This window comes from Sorghum bicolor, chromosome 4, assembly GCF_000003195.3.
Source record: "Sorghum bicolor cultivar BTx623 chromosome 4, Sorghum_bicolor_NCBIv3, whole genome shotgun sequence".
Taxonomy (NCBI): domain Eukaryota; kingdom Viridiplantae; phylum Streptophyta; class Magnoliopsida; order Poales; family Poaceae; genus Sorghum; species Sorghum bicolor.
Genome location: NC_012873.2, coordinates 61,678,389 through 61,693,034, shown reverse-complemented (window position 1 = coordinate 61,693,034; position 14,646 = coordinate 61,678,389). Strand labels below are relative to the sequence as shown.

The 14,646-nt window shown below is 41.6% G+C and overlaps 1 protein-coding gene across 4 annotated transcripts; it reads left to right on the top strand.

Moving 5' to 3' along the window:
* On the top strand, positions 744-9,206 carry LOC8073883 (lysine-specific demethylase JMJ706). 4 transcript variants are annotated; one of them, XM_021459332.1, is made up of 12 exons: positions 904-1,228; positions 2,563-2,920; positions 3,501-3,657; positions 3,743-3,962; positions 4,378-4,431; positions 4,500-4,579; positions 4,826-4,904; positions 4,983-5,103; positions 5,215-5,616; positions 5,709-6,058; positions 6,142-6,351; positions 8,116-9,009. In XM_021459332.1, exons 2-12 carry the CDS (start codon positions 2,665-2,667, stop codon positions 8,488-8,490), a joined length of 2,304 nt encoding a protein of 767 aa, XP_021315007.1. In that variant the 5' UTR covers positions 904-1,228; positions 2,563-2,664; the 3' UTR covers positions 8,491-9,009. The 4 variants fall into 4 exon arrangements, with proteins under 4 accessions (XP_021315005.1, XP_021315007.1, XP_021315006.1 ...); XM_021459331.1 differs by having other exon boundaries at positions 4,826-5,103; positions 8,116-8,491; positions 8,590-9,009; XM_021459330.1 differs by lacking the exon at positions 904-1,228 and adding an exon at positions 744-863 and having other exon boundaries at positions 4,826-5,103.

Here is a 14,646-nt window from a genome sequence, read left to right as displayed (position 1 = left end):
GTCTCATGTTTAGATATGGGTTGTTGGAGATAGTCTAAGGCCTTATTTAGTTCTGAAAATATTTTAGATTTCGGTACTGTAGTATTTTTGTTTTTATTTAACAAATATTATCCAATCATAGACTAACTAGACTTAAAAGATTCATCTCGTAATTTATAGGTAAACTATGCAATTAGTTTTATTTTTGTCTATTTAATGCTTCATACATGTCTCGTAAGATTCGATGTAACTATAAATCTTAAAAAGTTTTTGTTTTCGGGGTGAACTAAGCAAAGCCTAATAAAAGGACTCGAATCTGTGTGTGTGCTGGCACACACAGCCAATGGGCACACACGATGTGCACTGCATAAGGCCTCGTTTACTTCCACCTTAAAATTCAAAATTCTTCAAAATTTTTCATCACATTGAATATTTAGACGTATGCATGAAGTATTAAATATAGATAAAAATAAAAACTAATTATATAGTTTGGTCGAAATTTACAAGACGAATCATTTAAGCCTAGTTAGTTCATAGTTAAATAATAATTACCATAAACAACTGAAAGTGCTATAGTATCAGGTAAACACGGCCTAAAATCGGATCACTCTGGCCGTATGGTTGTGTCACAAGACAAACGCTGACAATTCCGCGCCATACACGGACAGTCCAACTACTTGTACACCATACATTACCTGACGGAGGGCAGAGCAGTGAAGACGGCCCCGTGACGACGGCCTGCCACCACAACTACCCCATCCACCACCACCAGAAGGAAAAGTGCATCAAAACCCACGCTAATCCACATTCTAATCCGCATATTAGCTGTGGTTCGGTTGGGATCAGCGAGGCCCAAGCGCCATCCGCGGCGTCCGGCAGTACAGGTAGTTATCGCCTTATTAAATATCACCCGCACTTTTCCTTTCCTCTCCTTTCATCCTCTCCGTCCGCCTCTTTCCTTTCCTCCCTGCTGCTGCCTCCTCGGCGTTCCCTCGCTCCTCCGCCGCTCGCCGGAGCATCGCCGCGGGCGCTTCCTCCTTCTCCTTGACCCGCGACGCCTACGCAGGCTCCGCAGTCTACGCTGCGGCGGAGTTCGGGAGCCGCTTCCGTACGCTCGGGACGCGGCGGATCGGAGCAGGGGGGACGGCGCGGGGATCGGAGCGCGCGGGGACACCGGTAGCGGCCGCCGCAGGGGAATGTGGGTCCCCGTTTGAGGTCTCGGGCCTGGAAGCTGCGTCGAGATGAGACGGTGAGCGATCTGCGGTTCTGTGGATTGCACCCGCACCGTGGGGTGGTTGGGTTTGTTTGAGAGGATGCGGTCTCGCCGTTTTCTATGGAATTTGCGCAGCAAAATTTCGGTACTGTTTGATTCGTCAGACTTGGCCTGGCCTTGTAGACTCGGCTCTTGTTTTTACCAGGATTTTTTTTCTTCTTTTTATTTTGTTTGCTTTGAGTCATACGATTCTACTCACCTCGAATTAGGAGTGATTTTTTTTAATACTAAACTAACCCTGCTATTCTGGCGGTTCGTCGTCGAAATCTGTTCTAATCCTTCCTTAATTTTGTATTTCCATTCAAATTATGCTATCCTGGCGGTTCGTCGTCGAAATCTGTTCTAATCCTTCCTTAATTTTGTATTTCCCTTCAAATTATGATTTGCCGGACTGTGTGATAAACTGGTTGCAGTGCCTGCATATGCGGGGGGTCTAATTTGGCGACTTCCCGCGCTCGCCTGATTCCATGAGTTCTGTAGCAGTCGCTCAACTCGTAGTTACGCGTGGTGCCGCGTAATTCTCTTACTATTCGCGCGCCTGTTCCTTTCTGGGCGACGAATTTGCTTCAGATAGTGAAACCTTTATTTATTGTAGAACTGAGCCTAGTGTGGCAAACATTTAATTTCGTGGTTAGTTTTGAGGTGTTTCTAAATTCGAACTGTTCCATAGATTTGACCATTTTCTGGAAAGGATTTGACCACGCTAGTTGCTATTTTTGCCTGTGTTTCTGCTATTCTACGACGATAGCCGATAGGTTTGATATGATGTGATTTGCGGGCTATAACTTCTTAATATGAATGAACTCTTTTATTTATGTGAACTGATCTGTAGGTGATCTGAGAAGGAATTTGAACTCTATGGATGCATTACTATATTTTGTGATTGAGATATTGCACAGCTGTTGGATTCTCTGTATCAACAGGAGAGTTTGACTTTTTTAGCATGCCACCACGTGTATTCTGGGTATTACCTGCGTGGCTACTGGCTACAGTGTCTTTTATTGCGGGAACAGATTTAGTGAGCTCGCCTTTTCTAGAATTCAGCCCCGGCCTTTAGGCATATAGACTAGTGTGGAAAAGTAAGCATTGACACATGTTCATGAATTACTTATTTACATTTGTTCGATTAGACTCTTCCTTTTGGGTTGCGATATTCTGTTTACATCAGCTGAGACAAACTTTTTAAGCTACGTCCACCTCACTTTAGTTTGGCATCTTCCATTACAATATGCCATTTCTAGCAATTTAGTAATGAAATGTGTATACAGTGCTCTAACAGTATTAGTAATTGCTTCTTCTTGTGTGCTCAGATTAAGGAGACCGGTTCTCTTGAGCTGGGGACTGCAAAGGATAAGTGTCTTCAGTCATTGCGCTCAGGGTGTTTAGATCAAGGGACCAATGCCTCCAGGATAATGGCAGGGAAGGATGGAGTTACTCTGAAATCTGTGTCATACGGGGCAAGATTGCGCAGGAGTTGTGATGCATCACGGAGAGAGGGAGGGTCCATGAGAGATCCATTCTCGAAACACAGAGTAAAGAAGTTTGATCTGTCCAGTCTAGATTGGATTGATGAGATTCCAGATTGCCCTGTATTTTCTCCATCAACCCAGGAGTTTGAGGATCCTATGGTTTATCTCAGCAAAATTGCCCCTGTGGCTGCAAAATATGGTGATAGTTGCTTCTCTGTATCCTTTGTTGATTATTATATTCTTCTAGCTAGGTAACAAGGTCAAGTGTTGATAATGATGATAGACAGAGAACTAATGGTTGACAGATGTAGTTGCATGAAAACGACATGAAGAGATTAGCAATGAGAGTTGCTATACTTACACAGTGGAGTCACTTTTGTCCCTAAACCACTGAATTGTCTCAGGTGGTGATTTTTTCAAGTGTAGGGACCTACCGAGATAATTATGAAGTTTAGATACCTATGTATTGCCACCTTGCATGTTTTGGCATCTCGGAAGCAATTTTCGCTAGCCACCTTTCTGAGATGCACCCCATAAATCTTGCTCTTTAAACAATGCACTCAGATCTGAATGATACAGCCCATTTGGTTACTGTAGTATGTGTTCATAATCTTCATTAGTGTGCGCTATAAATAATGGTTTTTCGAGTTCCATGTGCCTGCTGGAAAAGAAGAAGATGAACCAATGCTCACACATGGAATTGTTCACAACCTTGTTTATGGATTTTTAAGTAAGTTTCTGTGAATATTGTGTTGTTTTGACCATGTGCAATTTCCCAGGTATATGCAAGATCATTTCACCGATCTCTGCTTCGATACCTGTGGGCACTGTACTAATGAAGGAACTAGGTGGGCTTAAGTTTACGACCAGAGTTCAGCCTCTCCGTCTTGCTGAATGGTCCAAGGATGACAAGTTTGCCTTCTTCATGAGTGGAAGGTTTGTATGGCCATTCATATTGTAGAGTGCATGATATGAAATTTTAATTGTTTGCATTGCATAACATGTTAGTATAAATTATCAGAAAGTACACATTTCGGGAGTTCGAGAAGATGGCAAATAAAGAATTTGTACGAAGATACTCTAGTGCTGCTTGTCTTCCATCAAGGTATATGGAAGAGGAGTTTTGGCATGAAATAGCTTTTGGCAAGATGGAGTCTGTTGAGTATGCATGTGATATCGATGGTAGTGCATTTTCTTCTTCTTCTAATGACCAGCTTGGGAGAAGTAAATGGAACTTGAAGGTACTTATTTTGTGTCCCAGTTTCTACAGGCATTTATGTACTTCTTAATTTTACACAACGCCTAAAACTTATCTGCTGCTTTACCTATTTTGCCGTATTGGTTGGATATAATCTGCTGATATTTTGTGTTATGACTCTGCTAAAAACTCGTCTTCAAGTGATATACGTGATGAATTTATCTTTAATCATTCCATAATATGGACCAGTCTAAAATAGTAAATGTAGTCTGTCTAATTTGTATGAGTATTTGGTAAACAATGGGCACATTCTTCTACTCAAGAAATCCACATTCCTTCTGTTATTTCTTCGTCAAGGTTTCTAACCCTGATATTTTTATGATCATCTGGTGATCTTATGATCATTTCTGGCAATGATGATGGTATCATAAAGTATTTTTGTCCGTGCTTTGATCCAGAGATTCTCACGGTTGCCGAACTCTACACTGCGTCTTCTCAGAGCTGCAGTTCCAGTGAGTAGACTGCACAGATGAATTTCCATCTTGCCTTTTTCAGTTACTTACATTTCATATATTTTCAGGGAATAACAGATCCAATGCTGTATATTGGGATGCTCTTCAGTATGTTTGCCTGGCATGTGGAAGATCATTACCTGTTCAGGTGCATGATCTATGGGAATTTTTATCCATACAGTCACTTGAGGGGAACTGTTCATCTATACCACCAAGCTAGTCAATGACATGTGGGGTCTGATCCTACATGTCATTGACACAGGCTGATGGTATAGATAAAATGCACTTCTCAAGTGACAGTATAAATGAAAATCTTCCCACTATCTATATTTTTTTTGCATGATACTGCTAGTTGACACTTCTGTTATTCTCATATGAGTTATCATTTTGCCAGTATTAATTATCACCACTGTGGAGCCTCAAAAACATGGTACGGTATTCCAGGAAGTGCTGCTTCTGATTTTGAGAAAGTGGTACGTGAGCATGTATATGATCACGAAATTTTATCAGGTGAAGGGGAAAGTGCAGCATTTGATGTTCTTTTGGGGAAGACTACAATCTTCCCACCTAATATTTTGCTGGATCATCATGTTCCAGTCTATAGAGCCGTACAGAAACCTGGAGAGTTTGTTGTAACATTTCCCCGAGCTTATCATTCTGGTTTCAGCCATGGTAAGATCTCTTATGATATTACCTGAAGTTATCTACTTTCTAAAACTATTCAACATCTTTAATCTTCTATTTTATTTAATGATTTATTGAAAACCGTTGAACAAATGTCAGGTTTCAATTGTGGTGAGGCAGTAAATTTTGCCACAAGCGAATGGTTTCCTCTAGGCGCAGTTGCTAGTCAACGTTATGCACTTCTGAAGAGGATACCAGTATTACCTTATGAGGAGCTCCTTTGTAAAGAAACGACATTTTTTACTAATGAGTTTTCCATGTCTGATCACGGACATGTAACATTAACTGGAGACACACGTATACAAAGCTATATGAAGGCCCCCTTTGTGCAGTTGATGCGGTTCCAACACCGTGTTCGTTGGTCACTTGCGAAAATGGGTGCTCGTACACGCTATAAAGCAGACATTGATGCCACAGTTCTCTGTGGGATATGCAAACGTGACTGCTACATAGCTCACATTATGTGTAACTGCAGAGTTGATGCAATTTGCCTTTGTCATGGTAAGGTCTTTTTGCACTTATTACAGATTACAGATATTTGCTTCATTTGTGATTTGTGATTATCTTATTTACTTATTTACCTTGTTTTGAAGAGGAAGAGATTAGGAAGTGCTCTTGCAACTGTGATCGTGTTGTTTTTGTGAGGAAAGACATCTTTGAATTGGAGGAACTATCAAAGAAGTTTGAGGAAATTGGAATACTGGATGAAGTAGGAAAACAAATGTCTCAAAGTGATGGCTCTAGCACGCATCCGCATTTGTCCAATGGCATTGACCACAATGCTAAATACTTCCCATATTGCAAGATCCTAATTGATACATCCCCTGAACTTCATACCTTGTCAGAGGTAGATGTTCTTGGATATGATCTGAATAAGCCATATCCTACATTATCAACAATAACTTCTGCACATGGACCTCAGGAGTATTCTACACAAAGTGATGTATGATGCCTACCTTCTCTACATCTGCTTTTCTGCGTATTGTTTGGGTAACTTAAAACTTTTATGTAACTTTATTTCTGCAGGAGTGTACTAGTTCTAACCTAAGAACATTCTCTAGCTCATGTCCAGATAATGGAGTGATCAATGTTTATCCTTTATGCACTGATCAAGCATTGGCTGCTCAGGATAGTGATGATTCTGACTGTGAGGTATTTAGAGTTAAGAGAAGATCTGGCATAGTTCTGGAGAAAAGATGTTCAGAAGATGTAACAGCAAATTTAACTGAGAATCAGGTACTTTTACTTTTGTGATTTTGCTTAGTTTAACTGCTCCTCCTCCATTTAAGAGTGGATGGCACTGCAGTATGTTTGTTAAACTTTGACAAATAATGATTAGATTGGTCATATGATGTTAATAGTCGTACTAAGGGAGGTCAGACAACATGGTTTGAAATTGGAATATGAGGTTATTTATAATAAAAGTACGGCTGAGAGAATATTAGGTGTACAGTATATCCAAAAAAACTGTCCCTTTTATGATGATGGGCTCACTCAACTAATATAACTCAATATCTAATCTAACATATCCAAGAACTGGGTTTGTTGTAAGTGAATGATTACAACTAGAATTCTTGTTCGTGTTTTCGACTTCTTGTTCCTCGTGGACATGTTGCTATCCGCTAGCATTGGACTCTGGTGCCTGCACATCTGTGCTGCCCTTGCAATGCTATTTCACACTGTTGCGTCATTGCTGCAGCTCCTTCGTGAACCCAAGTCCATAACTTTACACCTGCTGTGAAGGGTCCTCATCCACACGACAACAATAGTAATAATCATGAGTAGGTTGAGGCAGGATGTTGTATTGAACTTAAACAATCGACCTGGAACAGTTTCGGCCTGTTTGTTTTAGCTTTGGATTCTTAAAAGTTAGCTGCATGTTGCAGGTTGTTGAAAGCTTTATTCTTTAAATATGTAAGCTGGTTGGATGGAGCTTGTGGATTGTGGTGTAAAAAGGGTTTGGGTTCTAACAATCTACTTTTAAAACACACCCTGGTTATTTTATCTTCAGCTTTTAGAACTAGAATCTAAAATTCAAAGCTAAATCAAATAGGCCCTTAGTTGTGCTAGTATTTTCGGAACCTTATTTCTTGAGTTGTACTCCCTCCATACTCAAAAAACCTGACGTTTTGGACATGATTGCGGTAGCCAAGGAGTGATTAATTAGGGGGTATTTTTCCTTGTCTACCCCTATTAAATAGGGTTGTTGGTGCACTATAAGTGAGAAAGTTCTGTGGTTGAGATGGTTAGTGCATTGAGGCTTCGCCTATGAGGTGGTGGGTTCGATTCCTGGTTAGCCCTATTTTTTTGTCACTCGCTACATTTTGCATGCGCGTCGCGTGCTGCAGCCTTTACTCGTGATCGCGCAAGAGCTGGACCGTGACGAGTACCGAAGCATCGAGTTATTAATGCCGAGAGCGGAACGGACACGAAGCTAAGGGTAAACTCGTCCGAATACAGCCGCGCGAGCCTGGAACGTCAGGTTTTCTGATTTCGCGTTAGGAGCACAGGACGTCTAGTTTTTTTAATACGGAGGGAGTATATAATTATCTTTAACATAAAAGAATCATCATTTTATACCAATCCTTTAACCTATTTGATGTATCCAAAGTTTTTTTTATGCATGAAGTTGTGAACAGGCTTAAACAGGTTTGACTGTAACATGCTATGTAGATTGGCTAATCAAATCTATGCTACTGCACGTACAACTCTCCTTGTTTCTAAGCTTCATTTAAAAAACTATTAGCAAAATGATCCCTAAACCTAAACGATGGATTAAGGAGCTTAATTCCCTGATAAAAAACATAATAAACAATCAAACATGGAGAGACTTTACACAAAACTGCTCAGAAACAGCAATTAAACCAATTTACTTAACAGGACGTTTTTATTGAATGATTAGATAAATGCACAATCCTTTTGTTCAGAACTTTCAGTATTTACCTTAACTCATGCCGCCTACTCTTTTACTAATGGCTTACTCATTGTTTGTTTTGCTAGGCTTTAAGACGGTTAAAGAAAGTCCGCTCAGATGACAGACAAGAGAAGAACACAACAGAAGTATCCTGTGGTACAAGAAGTGTCAATCTGGGTGCTGAATCGCATTGTCTTGACTCCATTTCTGGAAATACAGATAACCTCATCAATCGAAGCAAACTAAAAATGAGGATAGATCAGCTAGATGCAAAAATTGTGCAAGACGAAGTTGCTTTCAGCCAGAAAACTATCGGTTGCAGTTACCTATCTCCATCTGTAGATCTTGGGCCAAAACGCTTGAAAATTCGTGGCCCATCCTTCCCAAGCACTGTTTCTGAAGTGGAAATATCTTATAGGTTCCAGGAGGACAGTGACTTGGCTAGTGAGCACACTCAATGAAGTATGCTGCTATTGGTGCTAACTGCTAACATCAATCGTAACTTCTGGAAGATGAAAGCTCATTTTCATTGAATGGTTTAGTACTGATTTTTTCTACAGGTCTCCAATGGAGGTACTGTTATGGCTGGATTTTATGATTCTATTGCCAGGTCACCTATGTGGCATGGGACCTGAAATCTGGTAGGCAGGCAAAATTTCTGATGATCCGTAGCTGTATATCTTCACTTATTTCCTTCCTTTGTAGGTTTTCCACTGTGAAGAGGTTAGTCTACTACTTTTAACAATTTCTTTCATTCTTTTTCCACCACAGATACACTTGTACCTAAAATGCTTTAATAGATCCTCATACGAAATGGACATTGTACATTTTGTTAACGAGTCAGTCTTTGCTCTTTTTTAAAATCTGGAATCATTTGTATTTTCTTATTCTTGTGCCATTGTTGGTACATTTGTCCCCAGATGTGTTGATAACTTTGATATGTTAATAAAACGATTGATGCTGACAGGAATTCACTGCCACTGACTGTGATGTTGCATATGCAACAAAGTAGATGCTTTGTGATAATGTTGAAGTGCATGCAAATGCTCGAATCAATCATGTTCTATAGAAAGTGGATATAACAGAAGGAATAAAGGAGCAACTCAGTCTCAACTCCTTGCTGTTAGATCCTGATCTACTGAAATCTGTCATATAAGATTTACTTTCTCTTGTAAGTTTCAGACTATAATATTTGGTTAGACAATTATTTTAGTTTCATTATATATCTGGTTGGTTAGCTAAGTAGGTAATTTTGACTTGTCCCCTAAGTAGCTTCTGTTTGTAGAATGAATTCGTCCATTCTGATTCTTGATAATACTTTAGGTAGTCTAGGTAGAAATTACTTGCTGTTTCTTGTCTCAATGCTTTTACAAAAATTCTGCAAATTAGGCATTATAGACCTCATATCATTGGCTTTGCATAACGTATTAAATTACTAAGTCCTGGTGGGACAAGGACAATAGCCAGTGCGTTTCTTACTTCCACTTACCCACGGTCCATCATTCTGCTCCACCTGTTGACAAACTGAACTTCTTGACGAGGGCATAAAAGAGCCATTACTCTAAACAGTTTGGTGTGATTTTTTGCACGGCTATCGCACTTTACCTCGGTAAAGAGGCTAGCCCTTCACTAAAAACTCATGATGGGGTTCATATGGAAAGATTTGATATCTTTCTCACTTTGCGTATTCACTTTTCATTCTTTTGTGCATGTTCTCAACAAATACATGTTATCAAATCATCGCATGTCTTTAAAGACAAGTAAAAAAGAAAGAGGGATTCTCTTTGCTGCCACTCTCACATGTCGATGATGATTAAACGCTGAGTGCTGAACTGCTGACTGAAGCTTTGCCATGACCCCAAGAAGACTGCAGTTTGTGCTTGTCCTGTTTTTTATTCGGCTATCATGTCAGCCTCCTCTGATGATAGGTGCAGCATTAAGGCGAAGATACGCTTCACAATAACTGTAAGTGCGCCTAAGATGCTTTTGGTTTCATGTCATCTCTTATTTATGAACCTTGTTCAAAGACAAATGTTCCATATCCTAATTAGGAAACGACCGTGGTTTCGGTGTCTAGGCTAATTGCAGAAAACAATCTTCTGATGGAATCTAGAAATTGCATTATTGTCCGCACCTTAGGCACTTCCGAATACACTGCTATGTCCAATCCAACTAATATAAAAGGGCAGAAAAGGATCCTATTTGGACCTTTCCCACACAGTTGCCACCGTGGTCTGGTCATAGTCTAAAACTCTTAAGACTTTTAGGACGAAGTACCATCCGCCACTTTTGCCATGTGCTTATTGTCCAACATGCTAATAACTCAAGCTAGGCACTGTTGCTCTTATATTATGGTTTCTGCCTACTGCTAAGTTACATGTGGTATGCCAAAGCTGCAATTGGCTCACGTATTGGTATGGTATAATGGAGTGGGCCTGTCGAGTCATGCCTTAGGCCTCCCAGTTTCCCTTTGCACGCACCGCTGCTGGATTTAAGTTGGTGGCAGAGTTGTTGGCCAGATGACGCTTCATTCCAATATTTTCTGCGCTGCTGTGGCCTGTGGGCTCGTGGCCTGGCTTCAGCATAGGTCCATGACCATGCTATGCACGCAAGCACAGCAGTGTACACTGATGCGTGTACCTTGTTGAGTAAAAATTGTTGCATGGCCTCCTCTGCCTCTGCCTGGCCATGAATGGATATCAAAATCCTCAACCAGATGTGACCACACTCTGAAAGAAGACAAACCATTAAAGGCCACAGAGTTCAAGGACTCCATATCTTGACCTACCTGCTCACTGCTCGGTACCATGGACCAAATCCTGGTATACATACACCTTGGAAGTTCATGCACGGTACAACTTGGGTGAGGGTTTGCCAACTCTTGATTCCTACTACACGTCTGCGTTACTGATCCTACAACCAAACAGCACAGAGTTCTGCAGGCTGGTTTAGGTCTGAAGTTCTGCACGACCAAAGAATTAAACTCCGTATTCAGCTTGTGCAGAAACGCTGCAGAAACTGAGGAACTAGGAGATAGTAGACTGCAATTCACGTGCTGACGTGCATGACTGTCTGGACCTTGCAAATTCAAGTGAGCCAAACCATGCATCATGTGGCTGAGCGCCTGAGCCGATCTAAGTATGCAGCCTTGTCGTACCACCCCTATTAGCTCGCCTATATAGTGAAAAAAAAAACAGATGCTCCTTGTCATGCTAGTTCTAAGTGTCTAAATATAAGTCCAGTGGTTAGTCACCCAAATCATTGCTTAAACAAAATACCTATTGGTCTAAGCAGATCAGGATTTCTAATATAGTAATGATTATACAATCATGCCTCTTTGTGGGCATCGCCTTATCTTATTCCTACTTACTAGATCAAATCAGATTTGTTCCGTAGTGCCTTCTATATTGTCAGTTCATGAATTGCTTAATGCAGTACTAGTAGTAATATACCCCTCGCGGCATATTGTGTCGCCCTTTGACTGATTATTTGTCATTTCTGCATGTCAACGTCACGGATTAAGTTATTCATCTTGTCTGTGCATGGAATCTGGTATCCTGATTTCTCCAATCCACGCAATACTTGCTTAGATGCCCTAGGTATGAGTGTTATAACTACTGTCAGCACGATGGGTTTTAAAAAAACAGAACTGCCACGGTGCACTGTACCTGCAGCACCGGTACGTATATATTAGGAAGGGAGGACTGTGAATGGTAGACGAATTCAGTAATCCCGCCCCTACTCCATGAGTGACGGTCAAATTGTGGGCAAGGGTGCGGTTTTGACTGTCGGTAGCTAGACCGGGACACGGACGGTGGGGTTCCCGGCGGGATGTGGCCGTATGATGGGTGGGGCCGGCGCCGACCGGCCAACCGGCCACGAGGCATGCACCACCGCACGGTGATGGAGGCAGGCATCATTTACCAGCGGCGCAGGCGACCCGCTCCTTGGGCGTTATGTGTGTGTGCGTGACTGATGACTGTGACTCCACCTCACAATTACAAACAGCTCCGTCCGTCCGAGAGGGGCGCGTCTTGCTAGCTGTTATGTTGTTGGGTCTCGCTGCTGCTGCTGCTGCTGTCCCCATCCGTGCACATGCCGTGATGCCGGCCGGGGATTGTTCTTATGTTACCGCTGCTACGACTTTGTTAAGCAATGGCAATGCGTGCATGTCTCCCTGCCGTAGTAGACTTTGCACACGTCACGCGGAAAAGGGGGTTGGGGGATCGCTTTCGCTTTAGTTTCAGTGTCCGCAAACAGTTGGGCACGTCGGTTCGAAGCAGATAGATGTTCGTTACTGTCGTAAGGTTTTCTGATCCAGAACAGCACCAAACTGTGTGCCATGTTTATGCTATCCTGGCTAGTACTTAAAACGGGTAACAGTTCATGTAGTATGCCTGTTCATTCATCAGCTGTGTTGTGTTTGGTCTTGTCCATATGACTAGTAGGACTAAAGTAAGTGGTAGGAATGCTATAGTATTAGTATGAGCAGCACATGCATGTCCTGGATAAAAATCATTCATAGTTGAAGCAAGGCATCTTTCTCTCTCTGAAATCTGATTAAAAGTGTGCATCGCAGCGCTCTTTCTCTCCAAACCCGTCGTCATGTCTGCCTGACACTAGACATCTAGCTTGTGTTAATTGCTGCACAGTTTGTCTTGTGCTTTCCTCCAGTGGTGGTAGCTCCTGATCCCTAGCTACCCGCGCGTGGTACCCCCCGCTCGTTTAGTGTTATCCCAAATGCACCCGTCACGTTACTGTGCGTGCGACTCGTCGCATCACGTCACTTATGTCCTGGAGGAATGTTGATTTCGGCACCTGGTACACGCAGGCACTTGGGAAGTTGGGAGATCTCTTATTTAAGTCCTGCTGGAAAATTGAAGCCGCCCAGGCGCGGTAAACAAATCCAAGCAGGATCGTGATACGGCAGATTCTCATCTCAGTTTACCGTCCTCTTCTGTATTAATTTGCTGCCAGCGATTGCTTATATGCAGAATTGCAGATGCTTGTGTTCGTGTGTGTACTTTAACCATTCAGGAGCACGACTTGACCGACAGTAAGGTGCTTTTTCCCGCGCTGCAGCCGCGTTTAATCGGTCTCGGCTGCGCTGCCGCTGCCTCTCTCTGGGATCGATCGATGTCAACCGGTCGAACGCGCACATGTCCATTTCTGACACGCGCATTTGCTGCGGCCGCATCCGCCATGTGGCCGCGAAGATTCCACGCACGCGCTGCGGCTCCGTCGATGTTGAAAAATGCACGTACTGTAGTCGCATCAGGAGATATCGACATAATACATGCATGCACTGTATATAATCGCATCAGGATTACGCCTTGTATTCTTGGGCGAAGCTAAGAGAATAGTCTCTCCATACCTAAAAATTTATTGACATTTAGATAGTAATTAATTATGTGTTAGTTTTTCGTCTCTGTCCCTAATAAATAGCAAGTGCATCATTTTCAAAAAACAATTATAATGGCTTAAATGGCTAGCACGGAGAGGTTTTGTTTCCTCTATCTTCAGGAGTATATGATAATATAGATGGCTAGAGAAGAGATGAATAACATAATAATTTTTTCTACAAGCTCAAAACACTAGGCAAAATGTTAGTACAAGAGACCGTTCTAATAGCCTCTACTTTTCCTAGCCTACACGATACAAAAGAAAACCCCTACAAGTTGTGTGAGAACAAGTAATTATGTACTCAAACAAGCAAGCACTAGAACTACTACCTAGCAACTAGTAAGCTAACAATAAGATCAACGACTACACTACTCACTAGGGATAACAGGGGCGAATCTAGAGAAAATGGATGGAGGTGTACACCTTCATCATGAATACAATGACCCATATGATGTTCAAACAAATAGCCTTAACTAATTTGCATTTCTTTTACATCAAAATTTAACTTTTAGTAACGGCAATGTGATTTTAGTCAAAACATAAGCAAACTAGTAGGGACAAGGGGAATAAAAATACTCACCATTTATAACAAAATAATAACGGCATTGATTGCTTTAGCGTAGTGATTGAAAGAATGCCAGTTCAATGAACAAAAGATGTCCCATATAGCAAAATATGTGATCTAGCCTAAAGAAAAGAGAACAAATAGACCAATTATTTAGAAAAGAAAATGTAGATTATCCATTGAAAGTAGATGCATTGCATTACCTTCCTGCGCTAGCGGAGATTGTGGATGACGACTTTATGCACCTTCTTGCGACCCTCAAGTCAGTGCTACAGCATGTGAACTAGCTTGATGTCAGGGTGAAACTCCTTATAGCGAGCACAGGTATCAAAGCATGGTTGCAGAAATCTACCTATGTCCCTACTACTAAAACTTTGTCAAGCTCGAACCTGGTACTCCAATGCCTATAAGTAACTATATACTTTAAGAGCTGTTTCTAAGTTATGCCTATAAGTTCCCCCCTCACAATATATATGAGCCCAACATAATATATTTCGGGTGCTAAATACCTATAATTTCACTAATTTCATGTCTTACTCGTATTGTCGTTCAATCCACCAAAATCTATTTAGGGTCTAGAGATGTACCTTTTCTCCTTGGTTGTTATTATAGGTGGCAACCATCTTACTGAAGATGATATATGGAAGAG

Excerpts from the sequence above, each read along its gene's own strand:
- LOC8073883 (XM_021459329.1), top strand. The coding sequence starts at position 2,665 with ATGGCAGGGAAGGATGGAGTTACTCTGAAATCTGTGTCATACGGGGCA. Across the intron at positions 4,432-4,499 it reads TTCTCAGAGCTGCAGTTCCA|GGAATAACAGATCCAATGCT; the intron begins GTGAGTAGACTG and ends ATATATTTTCAG. Across the intron at positions 4,580-4,825 it reads GAAGATCATTACCTGTTCAG|TATTAATTATCACCACTGTG; the intron begins GTGCATGATCTA and ends TCATTTTGCCAG.